General features: G+C 50.1%; 1 protein-coding gene across 1 annotated transcript in view; it reads left to right on the top strand.

The window, feature by feature from the left end:
* LOC104158999 (plexin-A2-like) overlaps window positions 1-23,562 on the top strand; it is a 151,310-nt gene that overhangs the window by 92,609 nt on the left and 35,139 nt on the right. Inside the window, 5 exon segments of the mRNA XM_009696789.1 lie at window positions 1,247-1,361; window positions 11,484-11,684; window positions 13,549-13,645; window positions 14,009-14,202; window positions 20,258-20,409. Of these exon segments, the coding sequence (XP_009695091.1) occupies window positions 1,247-1,361; window positions 11,484-11,684; window positions 13,549-13,645; window positions 14,009-14,202; window positions 20,258-20,409 (759 nt within the window).

The following is a 23,562-nucleotide window of genomic DNA, read 5'->3' on the forward strand; positions in this document are numbered from 1 at the left end:
GTTGGCCTGGGTGATCAGAGAGGTCCCCCTCCCTCGGACCCAGCGGTGCCGGGGGAAGCAGAGAGCTCCACCGGCACCAGATGGGGAAGCCGGAGGCCAGGGCCGGGCCAGGTGAGGGTGGGTGGGAGAAGTGCTACAGACCGAAACAGAGACAGAAATGGGTCAAACAAACAAGTAATTAAATAAGCTTGCAGCACTTGATATTCTTCCCCAGATTTGCATGTGCATGATTAGAATAAGCTTCCTTAGCTATTAAGGTCACTACGAATGCGTCAGAAGGAAAACACAACTGAGTTAATTAAAACACACACATTCTCATGGCAGCAGACCACGAGAGGCATTGCCCTGGTGCCTCGGCCCAGCTGACAGGAGACCCTCTGCCCGGACAGCTGCCTTCCTCATTTTCCAGAGTTCCCTGCCTAAGGCCATGCTCCCGCTTCCCTGGTGATGCTCATCTGTCTGCGCTGAGCCTGGGCTGGCTCCAGCACATCCCTGCCCGGGGCACTGCCCGCTCCAGGCCAGCACCACGGTCTCTGGAGCTGCAGGATACGACACAGAGCTGAACCCGGTGGGCACAGCTTATCCTTATGCCAGCAGACGGTCACCAAAACGCTGCCACATGGCGCAGAGGGTTGGCCTTGGAGATGGAGGAGGTGGTTACTGCAAATATTAGCAGCTGTCATGGACTGTGCATCTAACTGACAGCCAGTTAGTGTGGAATAAAAACCACCCAGCCAGTTCGCTGGCAGCTGGGCCACCCTGTGTCTGAAAAGGGTCTGCATTCTTTCTAAAACGTTTCATAACCAGTTAATTTCTTCCAAGATAAATCAAAAGCTGTCTGGAGTCTTTGCACTCCAAAGCCAAGCAGAAGTGTTACCATTGACTTGTAGCATTCCTGATTTGTAAAACAACTGGTCCAGTTTTTGCCAGTCTTGCCTTGTTTTCCACTTTCTAGAAATGAAAAATGAAGTCTGGTGTCTGTGCAATATTGTGCTTTGTTTTATGCCTATGCAATGATGTGCAATAAATCCCAGCTTGTGTTTTATGACTGAATGAATTGTGAGGCTGCTTAAAGACCGTCCTTTGAGTGCATGTTTTCCCAAACCTGTTTGTTACTTTTGTTCTATCAAAACATCCCTCCAAAGAAATGATTTTCTCATGAAGGACCCTGAACCTGAACTTCTGGCTAGGCGTGCCTATTAGGGTGATAACCACCCCCTCCGTAACTCCTCCTTTCTCCCCCCAGGTGCCTGTCGTGTGTGAACAGCGCTTTCCGCTGCCACTGGTGCAAGTACCGGAACCTCTGCACCCACGACCCCACCACGTGTTCCTTTCAGGAGGGGCGGATCAACGTCTCTGAGGTACCGGACCAGGGTTTCAGCTCTTTCTTCTTTGTTTTTCTATGGCACAATTAGCATAACCAATGCTTATGTGAAGTTTTTTGACTTTACATGGGTTGGGGCTCCTCTCTTGGTTGGCATCAAAAAATGCAGATGCAGCTTTAAAGGAGCGTAGCAAGAAAGTGTCGGTCTAGCTAAAGCGATGCGTCTTGACCTGAATGCCAAAGCTGATCCCACTGCTGAAACGTGGGCATGCTGAGGTTCAGTGTAACTGTAATTGCCGTAGTACTTTCCTTCAGGGGTCTCAAAGGCTCCTCAAAGACCAGCACATTTCAGCAGCTCTGCTTTGGATACAAGGCGTGCAGGGATTTGCCCGATGGCAAGCAACAAGTCAGATGCAGAGCCCTTGGTGGGACTCATTCAGTGGGTTGTGTTGGCGGGTCTGAAGTTTATGGCAGGAGCCTGACTGTGAACTGATTAGGAAGGGGATTACAGCTGTGAACAGCCCCAGACTTTGGAAAAGACTTGTTTCAGGTTCCAGCACTGTGGACCAGGAGCCATCTCTCTTAGCAGTTAATAAAAGGTGTGGGGCTCAAGTCCAAAAATGCTTTTAACAGTTGGAAGGAGGTGTAGCCCGTTAATGGCTCTGCCAGATCTTCTGTATGCCCCAAGGGAGAGGGATCCATGGAGGAAAGGAGTTAGCACAAATTCCTGATCAAAGGTTACCACTAACCCCTCGGTCTGGGGTTTCTGCACCCGTTGTCTTGTCCGATTCCCGTCCTGCTTTGGGTTCACCAAGTACAGAGCAGGTACAGCCTCTGATGCTGGCAGGGTCCTCGTCTTTGCCCTTACTGCTCCTGCACAGAGCTTTGTAGCACCTGAAAGGGGTGCAGGTCCTAAAGCTTGCAAGGAAAAGAAAGGTTTAAGAGGTGCTTTGAAATTCCTGAGTGTCTTGGAAATCAGGAAAGGCAGCAGTGAGGCTGCCTTACAAATATTAGAAAAAGAAAGGAGAGTAAGGTTATCCAGCATCGAGACAAACCCTTGTCAGCGAGTAATGGAGACAGGGAAAAGCAGAAGGCATTCCTCAGTAGAGTAAAACACTGAGCCATTAGAAAGAAGTGGCTGAAGCTGCCAGGCTGCTGCTAAACCGATAGTAAACTTGAAACTTAACTCATGGGCCTTTCTGGTTAAAATGCTGCCAGGAGGTACAAGGCAAGAAGCGTTAATGAACTGCATGTGCCCCTGCCTCAGTGGGAATCTGCAAGGGCCAAGGGCTGGACAGCGTGAGGGGGGAGCAGGCGCTGCCTCCGGCCCCCTGCAAGGGACGGGGAGAGGGGCTCTGGCCGCAGCCTCGCAGAGCTGCCCCGTGCCGCGAAGGGAACGGATGCCTGAGGAGAAACGTCCGCTCTGGGGACAAACCAAAAGCTTTCTCAGTCCAGTTCAAAGTCAAGAAACTTCCTTTCAACGTAGCAAGAGAAAGCAGAAACCTTTGCTTTTCCTTCTCTCGAGTGATGTGGGGGTTTTACTCCTTTACACTCCAAGCATCACTGTATTCCCAGGCTTTACAATTATAGTTCTCAGTTTTATAGGTCTTCAACCCCATGATCTCAGAAGTGTTTGACAAGTCTCTGGCAAAGTAGGACAATCCCATTATTTCCATTTTTCTCTTGGGAACGCACAGGACTTGCCTGATATCACACAGAGGGAGCGAGTGGAGGAGTTGGTATCCCTGCCAGTTCCTGCTGGGATCACAGCACTGTCGCATCTCCAAAGAACTTCCTCTGTTGTCTTCATCTTGTAGAGGTTGTTTCTTACCAGGGGATGTTGTGTGATACCTAACAGCTTCGTGGTGATCGCTTTTGACAAGGGCTGATGATAACGACACAGATGCTCCACTGTTCATCATGACTTCTCTGGACACACAGGCAAAACCAGCCACCAAAACCTGATTTGTTTTCTTATTTTGGGCAAATGAATTGCCACTTGTGTAGGCAGGGCAGTGCTAATGCATTTATTAGGGGCGTTTCACTCCGGCTAACACAAGACTTGAATTAAATGCCTCATAAAGAGTTTCCTCTCTTAAAACAATTCAGATCGCAATGTTTTCATTGTGTCATGGCCTGATGTATTAACAAAATGTTTGTGCTTACCAGCATTGCTCCCTTCCTAGCGGAGAGTTGGTTGTGGTTGGAGCCGGAGTGATGCTGCGGTGATAACCACGGCAGTGCCTCTGCGCGGAGGGAGCAGCGCCGGCACGTGCTGCCCTACTTTCAGTCCCGTGTGTCCCTCTTCTCACATAACATGTGCACGCATGTTCACATGGGGTTGGAAATTTTCTCGTGCCTTTATATTTAATGTAGGAGAAAATATCTTGAATATTCCCTTTTACTCCTGGCCCATCAGAATTTGTGTCCCGGTGGGATTCGATGTGTAACAAACTCCCTTTGATGCTCCTAGGAGTCATCTGTCTTGAGAAGGGGAAGGAGCTCAAAGCCTCAGCCGCTTTACGAGGTGATGGGGGAAAGCAAGCCCTTCTTCATGACCTGTACGCTTGCTCCTTGCAATCCTCTGGCTGTGCTGACCAAACGAAGCGCTGCCTTTTCGCCCTGCTTTCCATGAAAATACAACTGAGAGAACAAGCTTTTTCTGTCTCTCCGCTTGCCCTGTCAACAGGAATTGTTTACTAAAATCGAAGGGCAGAGCTCAGCGGTAGGAATGGGTGATGCAGAGGACAGCTTCGGGAGATGGGTCGGTGCTTTGTCGGAGGTAGCGAGTGGCCTGAGAAACCGTCGGTAAGCGATAACGCAGACGTTTGTGATGCTTGAGAAGAGATGCACCTTGACTGCCAGAGCGCTGGTTTGCATCATGCTCTTGTATTTGCAAAAGTGAAAATGTGCAAAGCATGTTTGGTTTGGAGTTGTTGGTAGATAAATACAGAACACTTCGCAGCCTTTCAAGGAGAGATGTCTTCCAGGACAGGGCTGGCTGTTCTTGATATCCTCCATCTGGTGAGAAGTTTCTGGCATGGGGTAAACCCAGCTCTTTTGAGGCCTCTGTTTCTGGGTGGCCAGTTCTGTAGGAGTTAATAATTAGATAAGCAACTCTATTTTCTCAGCCTTTTCTCAGCCTGAGGCTTCATTTATCCGCAGAAGGTGCCTGCTTGGACATTGCTATCCAAAAAGCAATGAGAAGGCAGAGGTCTGGGGCTGGCCTGCACCCACAAAAGCAGGGTTTCTCCAAGAGGAGTTCTCATGGGTGTGTGGCAGTGATTGTCTCACTTGACAAAGCTTCGGATCAGGCCTATGATACCATTTTAACGTGTCTGAGTGGCTGGGTTTGTGTGTGTGTGAGGCTCTGAGATGTCTCTCTCTAAATGTATAAGACATGCAAATGAAGAGGAATGTTAGATGCATGAACATATCCTTACACCTCATCCCAATGCAGAGCTAGAACCAAATAAATCCTATTAGTTTCCCAGAATGTGGGATCCCGTCCCTCTTTGATGTCCACTCTGTGCAGATAATGCCATTTCCACATGTGAGATGCGGAATCGGGGACGGAGCGTTTCAGATTCTGGGAGTTTAGTGAAGAGCCAGATCTCTGCTCTGGTCTGACGCCTTTAAATTCTCATTGCTTTTAGAGCAACACCTTTGCCCCTGGCTGTGCCCTTGGATGCTGGCTGCTGCTTGATGGGCCTTGAAGGAAATCAGGCAAAATCAAACCTTCCTCATATCTGTCCTTACGGTCCCCACTGCTGAATACCTGAATGGGAACTGTGATGTGAAGGAGATAACTCACAGCCACATCTAAGTCCACCAACGTTAGCAAATGACTGAGTCACATCTAACTTCTGGAGAGATGTGTTTGTCTGAAAAAGTACCAATAGTAACAAAAAGCCCAGCTGCAGCTAGATTAACTCGTCTCAGTTTGAGAATAGTGGTTTGAGGTTACTGGCAACACTTTTTTCATCAGTAGATTTATGGTGTGTATAACCTACAGTGTTTGGAGGGGACACGAACCACGTAGGAAAATGATCCAAGGGCTGCAGGGGAGGGGAGCGCGGCGGGGAGCCCGAGGGAGATGCTCCTGCCTGGGACCTGTCACCCTGTGCTCGAGGGAATTGCTCCTGTCCTCACCTCTGGTGCAAAAAGAGTTGTTTATGGGAGAGAAAAAAGGCTCTCCAGCCTTCTGGCTTTTGCATGGCTCTAAATATCACAGTACTTCATAAATTGGTGGCGAAGAGCCGGGCTACAGCACGCACATACAGCTCGGAGCTCGGGACAAAAGGGCGCTGGGTAGGAATTTACCAGTGAGAAAAGTCTTGCTTCAGTTGCCTTTCTTTTCATGTTTGGTTTCTAAGGAGCAAGGTTTGCTCTCCTTTCCAGTAGCATAAATGAAGAATAATGTGTTTCCATGAGTGACGGGGACTGTAATTTATATCATTGGGAACACAACTGTGAGCCAGGGGTTTACATTCATGTGCCAGATTCGTTTTTGTTTATAACGTTAAAATATGTGTAGCAAGTTAACGTTTGTGGAGGGCTTTTTCTTAAAGATGAAAAGTACAAAAACATTGTATTTTCTTCCATTTGGGCTAAATCCCATAGTCAAAAGAAATGCTTGCCATTTCTAGGCAATTTTTTCCGAATAAGAGCAAGAAGATTTGACCTACTAAAACTGCTCTGTTAAACACAAACAATAACCATGGGTGCTCTGTTCTACTCCAGAGACAGACGCGTATCGTGGGTCTTTAAGGTATTTATAGACCTTGGAATCTTTGAGGCTAAAAAGTGTTGGAGAAGCATAAAATGTCTTTGTAAATTGTGTGCGATGATACTTCATGCGCAGAATATTCCCTGAGAGTCTGTGCCACTCATGCGTCAGAGTCTTGTCTTTCTCCAGCAGATCTTCTGATTTGTGTTTATTCTGGTGTACGAAGTCAAGGAGGATAATGAGAGGATTCAGCGTGTTTGTTTAGCGAGAGGAGGCAATAATGGCCTTTCTAACTCACTGCAGGATTTACTTCTCATGAATTAAAAAACAAAGTAAACTGATTATGGAACAAATTGTATACGCCAGTGGCTGCAGTCTCCCTTTGAGTCTGTATTTTCTGGATGCTCAGCTCTTCCTGGCGCTGGCATGGGGAAGTGCAGAATCGAGCCCCCAGACCCGAGCCCTACGAACCAGGGAGGGTCTTGTTGTTTCCCACCGTGAGGGGACCTCTGCCACCGCCCCACAGCTCCCATCCCAGCAGCAGGACTGGTGCTGCCAACCGCTTCCCAGTTCACCACAAAATTCCTGTAAAGTAAATGGGCATTGACAGAGGCATTGCTAAAGCTGCCGATATATACCCCTAACAAAATAACTTGTGTTTGCGCTGGCTTTTAGATCAGGCAGCAGGTAGAAGAGGTGGTGGCTGGACAAACCAACCTGCCAGATGTGCTTTCATATGGCATCACCCCCTTCAACTCTGTGTGTGCAGTGTGGGACCGAGGTGCTACTGCAGCGGCACCCACCTCAGACCCCTACCCACTCGCCCACGCTCCGTGGGAAGGCCTGTGTGTGCAGGGACGTCGGTGTACATCACTGCGGCAGCAATGAAAAAAACAAACAAAAAAAGACCCGAAAGCTGAACAATGAGCCTGGATGGGAAATGGCACAAAGAGGGAGGAGAGGGCCTCCAGCAGCGCTTCGGCAAGGCGCGCGGCGTCCGAGCAAGCCCCGCACCCCCTCCGCAAACCCCTGCAGCTCTTGCGGCTTCACTCGCTCATCTGAAAAATTCAGCAGCAACTGCCAGCAGCGATGCGGCTCCCCACGAGTGCCCTGGGCTTTCCGTAGAGTGGCATCTTCCTACGTATCGCTCCATCCCAAAACGTACATCCCCTTATTAGTGTGATCACTGTAGCTGTCAGCCAACGCAGAGGGGCTGCGTTTCTCGGTGTTTCCCCGAGCGGTGTGCACTCACAGGCTGCATGCCTTTTCTTCACCAGAATCCCAATGTGACATTTTTCTCCCACTGAAACCAAAGGGAAAAAAAAAAGTCTATTATGTCCTTCTCATCTCTAATGACGGCAGAACAATTTTTGCTACCAGCATTTTCAGCACTGGAGAGCAGATTTGAAAATGTAAGTCCTCTCTCGTGCCTCTAAAGGAAGAAGCATTTCTTTAACAGTCGTCTCACGACTGGCCGTGGCCAGGAAGGATAATGGTCCATAGCATACTCATTATTTTCAGGACTGTGCACTGAGGTTCTGCCACTGGTGATGTGACTGGAGATTTTTTGTTTTCAATCAGAATGTGATAAAAGATTCTGTGGCTCCAGGGTGCCTTTCCTCCCAAACACGGGCTTTCCACAGAGCTGGGCACCTCTCTGGAGTGGAGCCATTTGTCTCCCGTTGGTCCTTGATATGACTTCGAGGTTAAATGCAAAACCTTAAATGCAGCGAGCTCTGGAGTAGAAGGTGGTACAGGTGTGCGGTGCATAACGAGGAGGGAGGAACGTGCGTGCAAAGTCAGCTCCTGAATCTTAGGAGTTTGCTGGTGGTAGTGTAAAGGCTGAGCTGGGGGCTGGACCCATGGTACCGGGGTCTGCGGGAACCTCGGAGCTAAGCTCCATGGTGGCATTTCCTTCCAGCCTGTAAACTCTCTACTGCAGAAAAGGGCTTTTCTTGCCTTCCCAGCGTAGCCTGCTTTTTGGCTGTTGGAGTTTAAAATTGCTCTTGGCTGTTAATCCGTGAAAGTCCCTGTTAGAAATAAAATGAAAAATATATAAGGAAAAGTGCCACTAAAAAGGTTTATGAGGCAGCAGTTTAAGCTACTGGCTTCTCCAAACTGGGGTAGCATCTGTTTCTCATTTACAACTTGCCCAAGCCAGTAGCAAAACAACATCCCATCAGTCTGGCTGTGAGCTGGAGAGGGAGCGCGGCTTGGCGTGCTTAATGGTCGTTAGCGAGAGATGGGGATTTTCTCCCTGGATACACAGTCCTAGCGGGAGCCTGGTGAGGATGGCTCTCGTTGCATTGCCATCCGGGTGATTTATTTTAATTACTAAGCAGGGTGGCAAAGGGCTTGGGATGCCAGTCTGGGATTTGGCAGAGGGGAGGGAGACGTCAGTCCATTTTTTCCTAAAACTTCTACTCTAGCTTGGGATTAATCGTTTAGTGTCAGATACTTACAGGTATTTAGGTACCTGGTTCCATTAGATCAAAGCAAATTAAAGCTAAACGGAATGTAACTACTTCTGATGGTCAGAGCCTTTGTCTCTGCATGTTGCAGTTCCCGGTGTATAAATTGGGGAAAAACTGTACCTCGCAGTGTGTTATGAAGAGATAATGTTTAGGATGTTGAGATGTTACGGCAGGAATATCATACAATTACCAGGCACTGATAGGGGTTTTTTTGTGGTTCATCTCACCCAGTGTGTTATGAGGAGATAATGTTTAGGATGTTGAGATCTTACAGCGGGAATGTCATACAATTACCAGGCACTGATAGGGTTTTTTTTGTGGTTCATCTCAGAGTTTCATTTAGACATCCAGTTTGTGCTCGTGGGGAACTGGAGGTCTGCTCATCTCTGGAATGACATTTGCAGGGAGAGTTTCCTTCTGTTTTGCATACAGCATCTTGCATAGCAAAGCCTTGAGCTACTGCAATATTAAAACTCACTATTAATTTACAATTACATCATTTTGGCCAGATAGTGGCAGAAGTGGAAACAAATCACACTTTTCTGTACTTAATGTTTTAATTGCTGTGCTTAGTTTTCAGAATATATAGTTTTGGAGGCAGCAGCATTTTCCTCTTTTCTTTGCTCCTTTGTTGCAATCACACAGATGTTTGAAATATTTTCACATGGTTTTCAATGGAGATTTAATAGACTGCTTCCAGTTTCATGGTATTTTGTACACTCAAAAATCAGGCTCTTTTCAGGGACTGAGGAACTATCCTTACACATTTTTTCACTGCCTTGAGCTGAGAACTCCCGAGCCTTAACTTGTTTATAAAATGACTGTCAGGGATGAAGTACCATTCATTATTTAATGTCACCTTTATTTAATGCCCTTAGGTCAGTTTTTGAAGCCTTTGGGGTTCAGGAAGGCGTCTGTTTCATTCCCGCAGTGGATGGTAAAGCTCCCATCATGCTGGCCGTGTGCTGCAGGAGGGTTCATTTGCAGCTCCGCTCTGCAAAAATTTGTCAGCCGGCCTCATGCCTGATGTTGCAGGAGCAGGACCTGTTTAATCCTCTCTTTCATGCAAGAGGCTCCAGTTCGTAATCAGGAAAGGCCTGAAGTGAAATTTCTTTGTGCTTTTTGTCTCAGCCACGACTCCCTCCCTTCTCCGGACTCCCGCTGAGCAGCCTCTCCCTGCTCCTGGCGCTCAGCATCCGTCACTCTTTGTGGTTCTCTCCCGAAATGCCTTTGCTCTGGCCTGGCAGGGTGATTGATAATACTGTGAGGCTCTGGCTGTAATATACTTCTGAATTTGCATTTGACTCAGAGAAATGCATTCCCGGAGCAGCTCCCGATTGCATCCCGGAGATGCAGACACACTTTGATCTGCAGCAGGAGCCGTTGCTGCTGCCCGTTTGTTTGAACCATTGAGCTCGGCGGGGACATCATTCCTGCCGGTGGGGCTGGCAGGGTCCCCGTGCGGGCTGGCAGCCTGGGTTTGCTGTTTCCAGGCTACTGTAAAAAGGCTGAGGGTGCCTGAAGTCCTGTGTCCAGAAGAGTTGGAGCCTTAGGGGTTTGAAGCCCCAGGGGTGCTGTGAAGAAGGCAGAGACCCGGTCCCTCAGATCCCAGGGACATCAGAGCTTGTTTGGGCTGGCCTTCCTCCTCGTCTGATGGTCTCTCCGGTCAACACCCAGCGGCAGGAGATCTGCTGGTGCCATCACTTGTGGATAATTTTGCTGTTTTCACTGTGCGGGAAGGGACGTGTGGCACTCCCGGTGACAGCCCAGCGTCCACCCCACCGATACACACTGAGAAACAGTTGTACACTAATTAGATTTTGTTTCAGCCCTACTTCCCCTGTGAGAGATCTCTCCTCAGTGTTAGCTCCTTGGATCCAAGGGTGGCCACTTTTTTGAAAGCCACAAGACCTTTACAAATGCTGTTTGCTGGAGGAGGCGCTGAGTTTATTGCACATGCCAAACCCTTTGCCACAATTCCGAAGAGAAAAGGATGGTTTTGCAGACTAGACAGAATTTCAGAAGGCCCAGGGGGACAGGATTAGGGTGCTTAATCCAAACTGTGAAAACCCTGTCCCTATTCTTCTGGATACTGACTGGAACCAGATCCTCCCGTCCTTGGACATCCTCTGCTTCCCAGAAGGACAGAGCCAGGAAGAGCCTTGCTTTAGGGACAGAAAGGGCGGTTCAGGTCCTGATGCCTGGCCCACCCGGCCGGCGGAGGCACGCATCCCACCCAGGCAGTCCTCGGCGAAGGAAAAATCTGTGCCAGCAGCAGTGCAGGAGCATTGCGGCGAGCTGGCTGGGCATTTCGGAAAAGCCAGAGGTGTCGGAGCGTGGTAAGGGCAGATAGAGCAGATAAGAGCAGATAGAGCAGAAATTACTGAGATCTGGGAAATTAATGGCATGCTGGCGTAATTTCACTGAGATAAAGCAGAGCGGAACAGTACCTGGTAGCGAGAGGGAAGCACACCCCATGCTGATCAGTCTCGCTCCAAGGTGGTGCGTAGCCAAGGGGCATAAGGGGTGAAATGGGATTAGGAGGAGGCCCAGGGAGGGCAGCGTGTGGCTGGGAGCAGCCCATCGCCCTCCTGGAGCAGCTGATAACGCGCTGCTGCGGGAGGGCAGGGCGAGAGCCTGTGTCTCTGCAGATAAAACCCATGGCAAGCTCAGACCGGGGAGGATGCCTTCGATTTGTTCCCCAAATAGCGGTGTTCCTTCTTCTGCGACTGTGATGAAAAAATCAGTGCCAGTCCCAGAGCAGGGGGACTGTAATGGGGGTTTCTTTATTTCTGCACTTAACTTGCAGCTGCATGGGCGGACTGAGCCGGTCCTGTGCACTGAGGATGTGCTGGGACATCAGCCCTACCGCCGGAACCGGCAGGCTGAGACCTGGCCGGACCTGCGGACGCACCATCACCGCTGTAACCCGCCCCCCTCTCTTATTGCCCACCAGGACTGTCCCCAGCTCTTCCCCACAGAGGAGATCCTGATCCCGGTGGGAGAGGTGAAACCCATCACGCTGAAGGCAAGAAACCTACCCCAGCCCCAGTCTGGCCAGCGCGGGTATGAGTGCGTCCTCAGCATCCAGGGCGTGATCCACCGCGTGCCCGCCCTGCGCTTCAACAGCTCCAGCGTCCAGTGCCAGAACAGCTCGGTGAGGGACCGGGAGGGGAACGCGGCAAAAGGGTGCCCAAAATGGGTAGCGGCTCCCATCGCTGCAAAGGGGATGGGCTCAGCCACAGGGAGAGTGGAAAACCCTGGAGTTAAACTAATCCTGAATTCCAGGTGGGAACCTGCCGTGGGCGTGCGACGTGTTTCATTACAGAGCCGGCCGGGAGAAGGTCCTTTATCTGGCGGTTCCCTGTCTGACTGTGGGGGGTCAGTGAGGGGAAGGGGAGGAGGAGGAGGGAATGCAGCGAAGGTGTTAAGGCAGGCTAATTCACAGGGGGGAGATAAGGCGAATCACAGACCCCTTATCGGGGAGCTGTCGAATTCCAGGTCACGGTAGCTGGATGAATAGAGTAATGCTGAAAAGCAGCGTGGTGCAGGGAAGGAGGGGGAAAGGAAAACTGCCAGGGGAGAGAGCACAGCACAGCAGAGAGAGGGAAATTATCTGAATGATGCTGCTGGAGAAGCAGGCAGGCGAGGATAGCTCTCCTCCATAGGAGGGGGCTTAGCCCTGCCAATGGACCTGGCAGGATTTTACCCCAGAACGCCCAAAGTTGCTGTGGCAGGTACTGGGGGATGCCAAAACACATATGGCAAATGCGGGGCACCTTCCGAGCCACAGCCTACGTTTGGGTCTCGCATGGCACGCTTCAGCTGGAGGACGGATGGGTGAGAGCGTGGTCCTTCCTCTCCTTGCCGAGCATTCAGAGAGGTCCGCGGGCAAACAGGGCACATTCAGTTTGTTTTAGGCAGCAGAACAGGGTCTGCTTTAATATTCAGTGCAGATGGTCTTAAATTGTTAATGAAGTTTTGAATTTTTAAAAATTTCACTGGATATTTATATATTACTGGCCATCTTTGGGCCTTGTAGCTTAGTGGATAATAAATGTATTAATAGTATATAGTACTTTTCCTATCCAAAGCGATTTATAAACATTAGAGAAGCACTTTTATTCCTGTTAGGCCAATAGGAAGTGGTAGGTAGAGAATGTAAGGGCGGTTCTGCACTCACAGCTCTATCACTTGTACAGAAGAAATTAGTAAAAGCCAGGCAAGGTGAATCAGTACAACTGAACGTAAGTTAAAACTGTACAACTATTGCACAGGGACAGTCAAAGCAGTCTGCTTCAGTTTAATCGTCATTCCCTCATCCCAAAGAGGATGGCAATGTTCACTCACCTTTTTAAGTCTTTTTAGCAGCTCTTGGTTAACTTAAAGAGAGCATCAGAATGAGGCCTTGTTGGTGCTAATTGTGATAATGGGAATTTCAGAATATGCTGGGAATTCACCTAGAGCATCCAGATTCACTCAGCTGCAGCCCCCAGGATGTCCATGAGAAGGTGAATAATTCAAGCCAGTGCTATCCTAGACTAGGCTGAAGCAGAGACTGGGGAAGGACCTCTCTGCACCATCTTTTTTTTCTCAGCTGTTGCCTATTTCATCAGCCAAAGCTGTGCAGCCTGATTTTTAAGCTCCCAGTCACACTAGGGTGCATGGGGACTGTGTAAGAAGATAGCCTGAAGGCAGCAGTCCTTCCAGTCTGATTAACTGGAGGGGCTGTATTGATAAGCTAGAGACTGAGCGACAAGAGCAACCACTGTGAGTGGAATAATTAATCTATTACCTCTCACAAGGACTAGATCTGATTTAATTATCTCTTCCTGGTGAGGAGAGGAGGGAGTCAAAGCAGGACCCTGGAGATGAAGTGTAGAAGTGTGGTGGTTCAGACATCAGCACATGTTTTTAGGCAGAGAATCATCACGGTTTCTTTAAAAAAAAAAAATATGCTTTTCCTGTTAGTGTCTCTGGTACATCCTCCCAAGCATTTCATTCTCAATCTTCTTCTTCAGTATCTCTATGATGGGATGGACATCAGCAACTTAGCGGTGGACTTTGCTGTGGTTTGGAACGGGAACTTTGTTATCGACAACCCAGAGGACCTGAAAGGTAACGTCTGCTTGAGCTGGCTTTCAAGTCACGGGAAGGAGGACGGTGATGGGGGCTGGAAAGTGGCTGTTGGGGCAGAGCGGTGTTGGCTGCCGTCACTGTGGCTGCCGGCAGAGACGTTGTGGTCCGGGTGGATCCTGCGTTGGATGAGATCAACTCATTCAGCTCCACTGATAGTGGTGCTCATTAAGCCCCACTGATACAGCTTTGCCTTTGGAAACCACATGTGCAAGTCCACTCTGCGGCTCGTTAACTCAAAACACAACAGGTGCCTTTGCTTGTAAGTCCAAGAGCAGCTGTAGTCCATAGAAATATTTCAGTTCTTGACTGATGTCCTGAGTGCCCATCCCCTCTTCCCCGCAGTGCACCTCTACAAGTGCGCAGCCCAGCGCGAGAGCTGCGGGCTCTGCCTGAAAGCCGACCCCAAGTTCGAGTGCGGCTGGTGCAGCGGCGAGGCCAAGTGCACGCTGCGGCCGCACTGCAGCCCGTCCGCCGCCCAGCCCTGGCTCGACTGGTCCAGCAGGAACGTCAAGTGCTCCAACCCTCGCATCACCGAGGTAAGAGCGCGCATCCCTGGCCCCTCCTCCTTACTCCTTCCAAAGTGGATTTGTGTCTGTCTCCCTCTCCTCTGAAAATCCACCGTTCTCCATCCAGCATTGAAGAACAGGGGGTGAGATGCTCCGCTACTTTCTGTGAAATTAATGTGCAGCTCCGCCGGCACGTGGGCAGGGCGTGCAGCCCACTGCCCCGCCGTGCAGCTATCGCTCGCCGGCAATGCTACCAGCGTTGGGGTGACCGCTATGGACTGTTGCAAGAATGATAATTAAACTAGGGAGCTAATTAGTCTATAGTTCATGCTTCTGATGTTTCTGTTCAGACCACTGAGGGATGCAAAATGTCTCCCAGAAGCATTTTTACCGGTAAAACTGCATTCAGTCTGTTAACGTTGCTAATAGGAGTGACACACATATCAGGTGGGAATGAAAGAAGATTTTGGTTTCTCACTTAATTAACTCTCCCAAAAAAGCCTCCCTTGCCCTGAGCGTGTGTCCGTGTTGTAGAAGGCGGAGGGCATGGGTGTAAAACAGCGTTGGATCAAAGTAGCCTGTTGCACTGATGCGCAGGGCAGGAGCACAAACTTCTGCCAGCTGAAAAGGGACCCTAGTACACGTGGAAATTTCCTCTTAGCTCAGATTAGTTGCTACACCAGCTTAGCTAAACTGACTCATGCTCAGACTCCCTGGGACGAAGGCATCAGCCTCCTTTTTACGGAGGAGCGGGGGAACGGCAGAGGCTGGTGGTGCTGTAGCAGGGCTGGGGCTGACTGGAGGAGGACATTGGTGAGAAGGGTCCATCCGTCCCGCAGGGAGGTCACCAGGCCTTTGGTATGTATTTCTTAGACCTTCTGCCCAGCCACATGATACCTTTGATGGGCAGGTATTTGTCTTGAGCAGTGTTTTGTAAACTGGAGAGTGGAACTTGTGAGGCTGTGGAGGAGCAGAGGTGGTGGTGGTGCTGACTCTGCAGAGACGTGAAAACGTTCAGAAATGTTGAGAGTCTGTCCTTTCCTTGTTTGGCTGGTTTGTTCGTTTGGCAAGTCACACCTATCTTTACAGAGAGATAAAATGAGCCTTAAAGGCTTGCCTGGATATTCACCTTGTCCTACCAGTAGTCAGAAACCAAAGTTTTCTTCTCTGAGCACTGTTCTGTGTGCACAAGGTTATGCTGCAAGATGCAAGAAGCAAAACAGCCTCTGCCTGAGATTTTATTCACCGTAAACGGTTCAGACAGTTGTAACACTGAAGAAGTCTTAGATTTATTTATTCACCCCTCCTTGAGCTAAGCAGAGAAGGGGAAAAACACTCTGCTCCAGCCACCAAGTGACTTGCATCTAAGCACTGCCAGGCTGGCTCTCGTGGCTGGCTGCGGGCATGGCGCTGCCACCGAGTGTTTTATCACTGTCCAACTTGAAAGCAATACTGTTGGTCTCTGTCCAAGGAGAAAAGAGCAGAGCTTTGCTGCTACAGATTTCTTGTCTCCATAACCAGGTCTGTGTGTTAACCTTCAAAGTGGGAAGCACAGGGTGCCTCGCCGGGGGATGTTTTGAGTCTCGGGAGATTGCCCTGAGTGGATCTGGAGAAGAGAGAATCAAGTAGGAAATGTCTGTGCTTTCCTTGGCAGATTGGCTTATTCCACAGCGAGGGTCAGCAATAGAAAATACAGGTTTCAGGGGGATGTATTGTCCCATGGCCTCCGCTGACTCTGGCAGTCCTGTGAGCTCTTGTGATTTTATCACAGGTCTTGCAGTGTTTGGTGTTTTTCCTTGAGCTCCACCTCCCACCCTTCTCCTTATGAATTCACAGCTTTTATGTTGTTTTTTTTTTCATGAAAGTCGAGTTTGCAGTTTTCACTGTTGCAGAAAAGGAAGGGGGAAAGCAGAGGGAACTACGGGCCTTTTTTGTGTGCTTTGAGATCCACTGGCGGGGAGAGCACTGATAGGGCTAAAAACTCTTGCAGAATTTTGCAAAGTTCTTAGGCAGTCAGGTCTGTAGAAAATGGCAAAGCCCCAGCAGAAACCCTGCAGGGTCGATATTCCTAAACCCAAAACTTTCGACGGCACAGGTTAACTTCCCTCGTCCCCCTTCCTCTCCAGAAAAACGTATGGGATTGTCTTGGACGCCGTGAGACCTTCACAGCCTTCACTGCTGTTGGGTCCTTTAACTGGCATCCGAGTTTTTTCAGTGTTTTGGGTACCATTTTGCAATGTCCAGTGGTGCAGAGCTGTGCGCTGAAAGCTGGGAAGAGACCTCTCCTCTCCTGGCAGGTTTAGACAGGCCCTGGGATGCGTTCTCCATCCTACATGGACGGGCAGTGACAGACTCGGCTGGGGAGCAGCCTTTGGTCTCATACTGGGGCTTGCGTTGCAGCCTGCGTCACTCAGACTAAAAGAGCATTTAATACGGGCTGTTTTCCACTCCTTTTGCTTCATCTGGCCAAGTTCGCTCTTTCTGTCAAGCCAGAGGTCAAGGGCCTGGCTCCCAGGTGCCAGTGCCTTTGGGGGATGCATAACTAGTAAGAAGAGATTGTGTTTTAATAGTCATAAAAGTAAATGAGCAGTAGGATATCCGCAGCCCTTTTCTTTTTCAGAGTGAGAGACCCAGCTGCCACTGACAATGTCCCTTTAACAGCGTAAAACTTCCACACGGTCTGTGGTCTTAGCAATAAATAAATAAAAATCAGTTTTCTTGCGAACAAGCGGCACTCTGATCTCCTATTCATTTATTTGCAGGCCTCATTAATATAACATCAGTGCAACAAACAGCTGAAGGGGGGGCAGTGTCAGGCTGAATAATGGAGTTGCTCTGCTGAGATAACAATTAGGTTCTGAATGTGCTATCAGCTAAGGCAGAGACAAGGAAGGATCATGCCGGGATGACAATGCTTATGTGCTGGTTCCCTGCTGGGCTCATCAGCTGGGATCCAGCTAGCTTAGAGCAGGATGAAAAGAGACAAAGAGAATGAAGGTGGATGACATTTTGGGAGGGGGCAGGGGTTATGCCATTTATTCTGCAAGCTGGGTGCCCTCTCCGCACCCTAACAGATGCCAAGTGGTTATTGTGCAGAACAGTCTTAGGCTTGCAGCTTGTCTCCAGCCCCAGAAGGAAATCCCCGTCCCACTCACACCAGTCCTGGGTCTCCCTGTCTACTGCACAGACTTCTTCTGGAGGCTAAATATTGCTTTATGTCAGAAACGCTGAACCATGCAACCAGCAAGATGGGAGGCTGAGAACATTTACCCTGCGTCGTTATAGCAGTGTCTTCTGCAGGCTGGGGAGGGAAGTGTGGTAGCATTGCGTTGGGGCTCCTGGATCCCTGGGATCCCTTGGATTCCAGCCTCGGGGATCCCTGGGGTCCCTACGTCGGTTTGAAGTAAGAAGCAGCGACAACAGAAATGCAGTGGTGCATCTGCATCCCTTACGTGATGCAAGGGCAGAGAGTAAGGGTAACCAAGCTCCTACCACCACCCGCTCCATCTCTGTATTTGGATCCTTTCTGTGAATAATCCAACACTTCACACTTGCACACATCCTTTCCCTGAGCAGCAGCTACATGCTCTGTTAGAGGCAATGGGTGGCTGATTTGTTTTCATGCAACGTGAGGCTGATGCAGAGGGGAGAGGTGACCTGCTCAGAATGATTTGGGAGATCAGCGAAACCAAAGGCCCTGCCTCCCACACCCCACTCCAGATCTCGTTGATTTTCAAACTGCTTCAGTTTTGTGAACAACCTAAAAAACTTCCAGCAGAGGTGCAGACCCCTAAACCGTAAATGTACAACTCCTGGTAACAGCCTTGTTTTTCCTTAGCTGCCCTTTTCAGGTTCTTTTGATCCTCCACAGACCTCTGAATGAAAAGCCACTCTACTAAAGCATGTTTCTTGAAATTGGGGAATATTTCTTCTTAATCATGCCTGTCTCAGACCAGAAGTCTGGACTGTCGTAGCAGCCAGCCCTGCAGCCTGAGCAGCCCCCCAGCAGAGCCCAGCCGGGGGTTCGGGCAGACGGCGCTGGCAGCAGCTGCCCCGGGCTGGGTTTGCTGGAGGTGCAGCGCGGGGAGGTGACCCAGGGATGCTGCTTGGAGGGGTCGGTGCGACGGGACCTTTAAGACTTATCTTCTTTCTGTGATTTTGACTGAATCTCTCCAGCTGTAATTAATTGAATGCATCTGTTCTAACCCTGGGGCTGCTTTATGGCACAGTTACTTCAAAACTGTTCAATTAGCGGCCACTAAAATCTAGGTCGAGTGGAGCTCCATATTGGGGATTTTCCAGGTCAGGACATTTTCAAAATACAGAATCAGCTCTGCTTTGTTCGGTGAGGACGGTTGGCTCCTCTGGTTGTGGTAAGGTCGGGAAATGGCAAACTGTGACTTTTTTTGAACAGTGATGAGACAACGAGCCCGGTGGTGTAAGTGCTCCAGGAAACGCATTTTAACATCATCTAGAGCTGCAAAGGACAGTTGTAACTGTCAAGTACGTGAACCGCCGAGTTCAGGTGATTCCCAACTAGCGATGTAAACATTACCAGTGCAGGCCTTCAGGACTCGGTGTAATGCAATACAACTTGATTTTGTACTGTCTTTTATGGGCGCATAGTGCTTCACGGAGCTAAATGATACAAGACGTGCTCCGCGGTATGAGTTACAGAAAACAGCAGCACAACAGACAGCGTATGGTGAATAAATTAGAAACCTCAGTCGTGCGGCCGAGGGAAGAGGGCGGTAGAAATCAAAGCCTACACGGAGGAAGAGGTGGTGGTTTGATGTACGGGGCAGCTCATGGCTCTGCTGGGTGTGTGGAGCAGGCTGGACCCCCGCGACGTGGCCAAATTCAGCAGCAGCACCTTAAACAGGAGCAGAGGTGGAGAGCAAGAAATGAAGAGGTGTAAGCAAGGGAAAAGGAAAATGGCTTCAGCTGGGATTTGAAACGCAGGGAGATGCTGAAGGGAACGTGGAGCCACAGAAGTGATGGGGACCAGGGGTGTCCTGATGGCGCTGGCAGTTTGCGTTGGGTGGGAAGGGGGAGACGTGCCCTGAGGCACTGGAAGGGGCAAGGGGTCCCACAGGGGCTGCTTTGGGGCGCGCTCAGCCCGCCGTGCCGCAGGTCGCCGGGGCGTGCTCTCGTGGTGGGGCTGGTGTTTTGCTGCCTTCCTAACCCACTCATGTCCAGCGAACAGTGAGCTCTTACAAAGGTGAAAGAAAATCAGCCATCCATCTGGAAACGCTAATGAAAATGTTTTGAAGAGCTCAAGTCTTTTGCCAAAGACAAGGGTGGAACAAACAAGCGTAAACAAGATTTATCCATTAAATTAATTAAATTGCATTATTATTGATTATGTTTATTTATTAATAACAGCTGTAGCGTGGAGAAGATTAGTAGCTCACCCAAGAGCAACAACAGACCGATGGCAGATTCAGGATGACTATTTGAGAATCTTGGATCCAAATTTTGTGACTATACATTATTGTAATTTATACTCCTAATTGAAGAAGATATTGTCCTTAATGAAAGTCTATAGAAGCAGAGATGATTGTGGCTGAGGCAGGCTATAAACAGGCAGCTTTAAAGCACACACCTCACTCTTTAACATTTGTAAGTCATTTGAGATGCCAACTTACTAATAAAATGTGACATTAATGTTCAGAGAACAGCCAAGGCAGAAGTTAAAGTTCTCCAAAGCAGCAGGCTACTGATGGAAGGTGACTTACCGACTTCTGTATATAGAAAAAAGAAACTGGTCTTACCCTTCTGCAAGGCTTTCTGGGGGATGGCATTGCCCACACCTCTTGGCCAGCTCGGGGACCTCGATGTCCCCTCTCGGAGCACGGCACAGATGGATTTCAGCATCCTTGGGCTTCTCCAAAACGTCCAGAGGAGTCACGAGAAGGTGGCACTGTCCTGGGCTTGGCAGCAGGAGCAGGTGGAGGTTGCAGCACACAGCCTCCCTGAGCAGCCTGCAAAGCAAAAGTCTCTTTCCAAGCCAGATATGGGGTTGAAGAAGCAGGGGTGTTGTGGGGACACCAGCTCAACTTCCCTCTGTTTTGTTTCCCTTTAGATCCTGACGGTGTCAGGCCCCCCGGAAGGAGGGACGAGGGTGACCATCCGTGGCGTCAACCTGGGCCTGGATTTCTCCGAGATCGCCCACGGGGTGCAGGTGGCTGGGGTGCAGTGCTCGCCCCTGCCCGAGCAGTACGTCGTCGCAGAACAGTGAGTGGCCTCGTGTCCCCACCGTGGGTCCCCAGGGCTGGCCAGCCTGCACAAAGCCTCTTCCCTGACCTCCAGCAAACGCGCAGGAGGCCAATAACTCATCCAGACCCCGGGCACCGTCTCTCCGCCCTTTCCATCCCTGCCGGAGCGGGTCTGGAGGTGGATGGTGCCTGGACCAGGACATGCCATTCCTGTACCAGAAGGGGATGAGGTGCTTGCATGCCCTCTGCAGGGGTTAAGCAGCCCTTTAAGCTTTCGTTAAGTGTTTTGTCTCCTTCCACCCTTCAGTTCCTGCTTTGCTAAGCAACTTTTCTGATGAGCACCTTGCTGTTGATGCTGAGCCTCTCTGCCCCCTCTGCTCCCCGTCGCACTTGAAATTCAGCCGGCGCTGCTGGCTGCACGCAGCCATTTGTTAGGCGGGTGAGGCGGTGACAGCCGCTTAATCCAAATGGGCCTCCACTGGAGTCAATTCATTTATTTCACTAAGAAAAACGTCAACCAAAAATTAGAAAATAGGCATGTAACAGAGGATGGGTGAACAAACCTCCCAAAGTGACACATGTTCCTGTTGCTGTTTGGGGGGGTGGTTCTGGTGTAGCCAAGGAGCTGAGGGGTGTGTTGGGGGTCATTTGTGGAGAGCAGGAGAGGGGCAATATGTGATGTCTCCCCTGGGTTGTCTGATCTCCCCTGCTAGGGACCAGGACAGCATCCTGCGTAGTAGGGCCCGTGGCTGCTCACAGTGAGTAGGGGGGAGCCCAGGCCCCGTGAGTGGTCCCAGCAGCACGGATCTGCCCCAGCTTCGGGAGCAGCCGAAAGCAGTTGTCCTCTGGAAGTGAAATGCATTTGGTGGGTCCCAGTCTGATCCCCAGCAGAGTGGAAGGACCTGCCACTAGCGTATGTTGGCGTTGGTTGGTTTTCTGCTCCCTCCTTGCCTTAGTTTCCCCATCTGTAAGACAGAAATGACATTAATCTCCCCTTCGGAACAGCGAGGATGTGTGTGGTGTATCCGTATGCCATGCGATCGCTGGATGAAGGGCGCTATGGGCGAGCAAGGCATCGTTGGTGTTATTGCAGGAACGGCTCCAACCGCGGCACACTGTCACTGCTAGTGGTTTGGGCTGTTCTGCTGAGCGGTATTTTGTTTTATTTTATTTTTCAAATGAAGGATGGAAGATTATAAAATTATCCTCCTTTGATGGTATGAAACCCTGATTTTATAATCATGACTCTAATTACGGCTCTTGAGCTTTCAAAGTTTGTTAACATCATTAAAACATTTACCCTGGGCAGATAACAGCAAGCGTTAGCATGAGAGCTGCCTTTTAAAGATGAATACAGATAAAAGGACCCTCTTAAGGGTTCTGTGGGCAGACTGAATTCCAAGACTGTAATGACTCACCATATGCTGCCGCCACGCAATCTATCAGCCAGCAATTAGGTTAATGTTGGTGAAAGGGCCACTTAGCCCAGCAATCAGCACCCTACAGCTCTGCCGAATGCATCACTTTGTAACAAGGTACCTGCTGGGAATTTGGCTTTTATCAGGAGCCGGGATCAGGTGTACCAGGTGGCTTGTGCCCCGTCCCGCACCCCGTCATGCCCAGTACTCGATGGCAGCTGCTGCTTTACTGGTGAATAGTTGAATATTCGGACTTTCTCCCCGTATGTAGCGCTTGGTGTACCCTTGCTTCTTGTGGGAGAAAAACTCCACTCTCCTCTCCTGCCTGTGGGGTGTCAGGAATCACTTCACGTGTTTTCTTTGCCTGTGGGCTGGCAGGAGCAGAGGTTACTGCTCCCAGATGCCAGCCCTCCGCCCCAGCCCGCAGCCCGGCAGACAGAAACCCTGCCTTCTCGCCCCGCTGCTGCTTTGCAGAAGTACTGAAATGGCAGGCAGAGGAGGGAGGTGCATGGGCGATGGCTGGTTGAAAGGCAGAGAGAGGAGCACGTGGCAGATGAAGGCACACAGCTGAGATGCTTCAGTTCCTTTCTCCAAAGCCAACGTCTCTCTAGGCAACCCGTTTTGATGTGCAGCAATAAGGACTTTCACATTAGAGCTCTTTACTAGCGTGTATGTATTTCATTAGGCCTCCTGGCATCACCTGTGCATGCTGTCTGCAGGTTCTTTTTTCCTTTAGTCTTTTTATTTTATTTTATTTGTAGTGAATTTAATGCTGCTGAAGGCAGCTGAAACGCTGCCTTCACAAATTGGAGCCTTTCATGCGTTTGCATATGATCGGATCGGCAGAAGAGCGAGCGTTTCCCCTGCCGCTCTGCGAAAACACCTTCAGCCTCCCCGGAGAAAGGATGCTCTGGCTCTTTCTGTGGTCTCGCCCTCGGGGCCGGACACCAACAAGGGTCTCCTCACCGGTGTTACTGCAGCCCCCTGCCCAAGGCAGGTTACTCCTACCCTCAGGTTTCCAGTGCCTGGCAGGATGCTCTTGAATTTGTCTCCCCAGCGTTACCGTGGGAGCAAGCAGCATCCATCCCCTTTAGGTATGGCTGGAGAGCCCTGCCAGCTGACGTCCCTTTGAAAACCTCTCTCAAACCTGCTGGCATGACAGGCGTTGGCTTGGTCTCATCTCCAGCTGGCGTTACACATCCCCAGTGCCCTGGGATTTGGGGGTTACGCACCCCCAGAGTGATCAGTCATTTCCTCGTCTTCCAGCCTGGCTGGCTGTAGTTAACCCCAGCAGCTCTCCCTGTCCTTACGGTTTTCCCTGCCTCGGGATGTGCCCACGGGGCTGAGCTGGGCCACACGAGGAGCACGAGATCGGTGTCTTTCGGTGCCACTAACTCCTTTTACCAGCATTGGTATGTTCTGTGTTAGCCAGCCCTGTCTCCCCTGCAAAGGCTGCTCTCCGCGGCCGTCTCTCTCATCCCCGAGCGGGTTTCTCCATTTTTGATTAACTGGGAGACTGCAGTGTGAGCTCTTCCCTTAATGAACTCATCTGTTACCCTAAGGACTTCGCACTCACTTTGCTACTGGCTAATATATTGCCATTAGTGCTCTGCTTTGCTCTGGAGTTTACAGCTTGTAATAATTATGTCTGATTTTGATTTTTTTCTTTAAATTACTGCATGGGGTAAAAATAGACTCAGTAATTAACTTCCTCCAAAGAGGCAGATATCAAATGTTAAAGGGGGGGGGGGGGG

Source organism: Cariama cristata, unplaced genomic scaffold, assembly GCF_000690535.1.
Source record: "Cariama cristata isolate BGI_N322 unplaced genomic scaffold, ASM69053v1 scaffold2243, whole genome shotgun sequence".
Taxonomy (NCBI): Eukaryota; Metazoa; Chordata; class Aves; order Cariamiformes; family Cariamidae; genus Cariama; species Cariama cristata.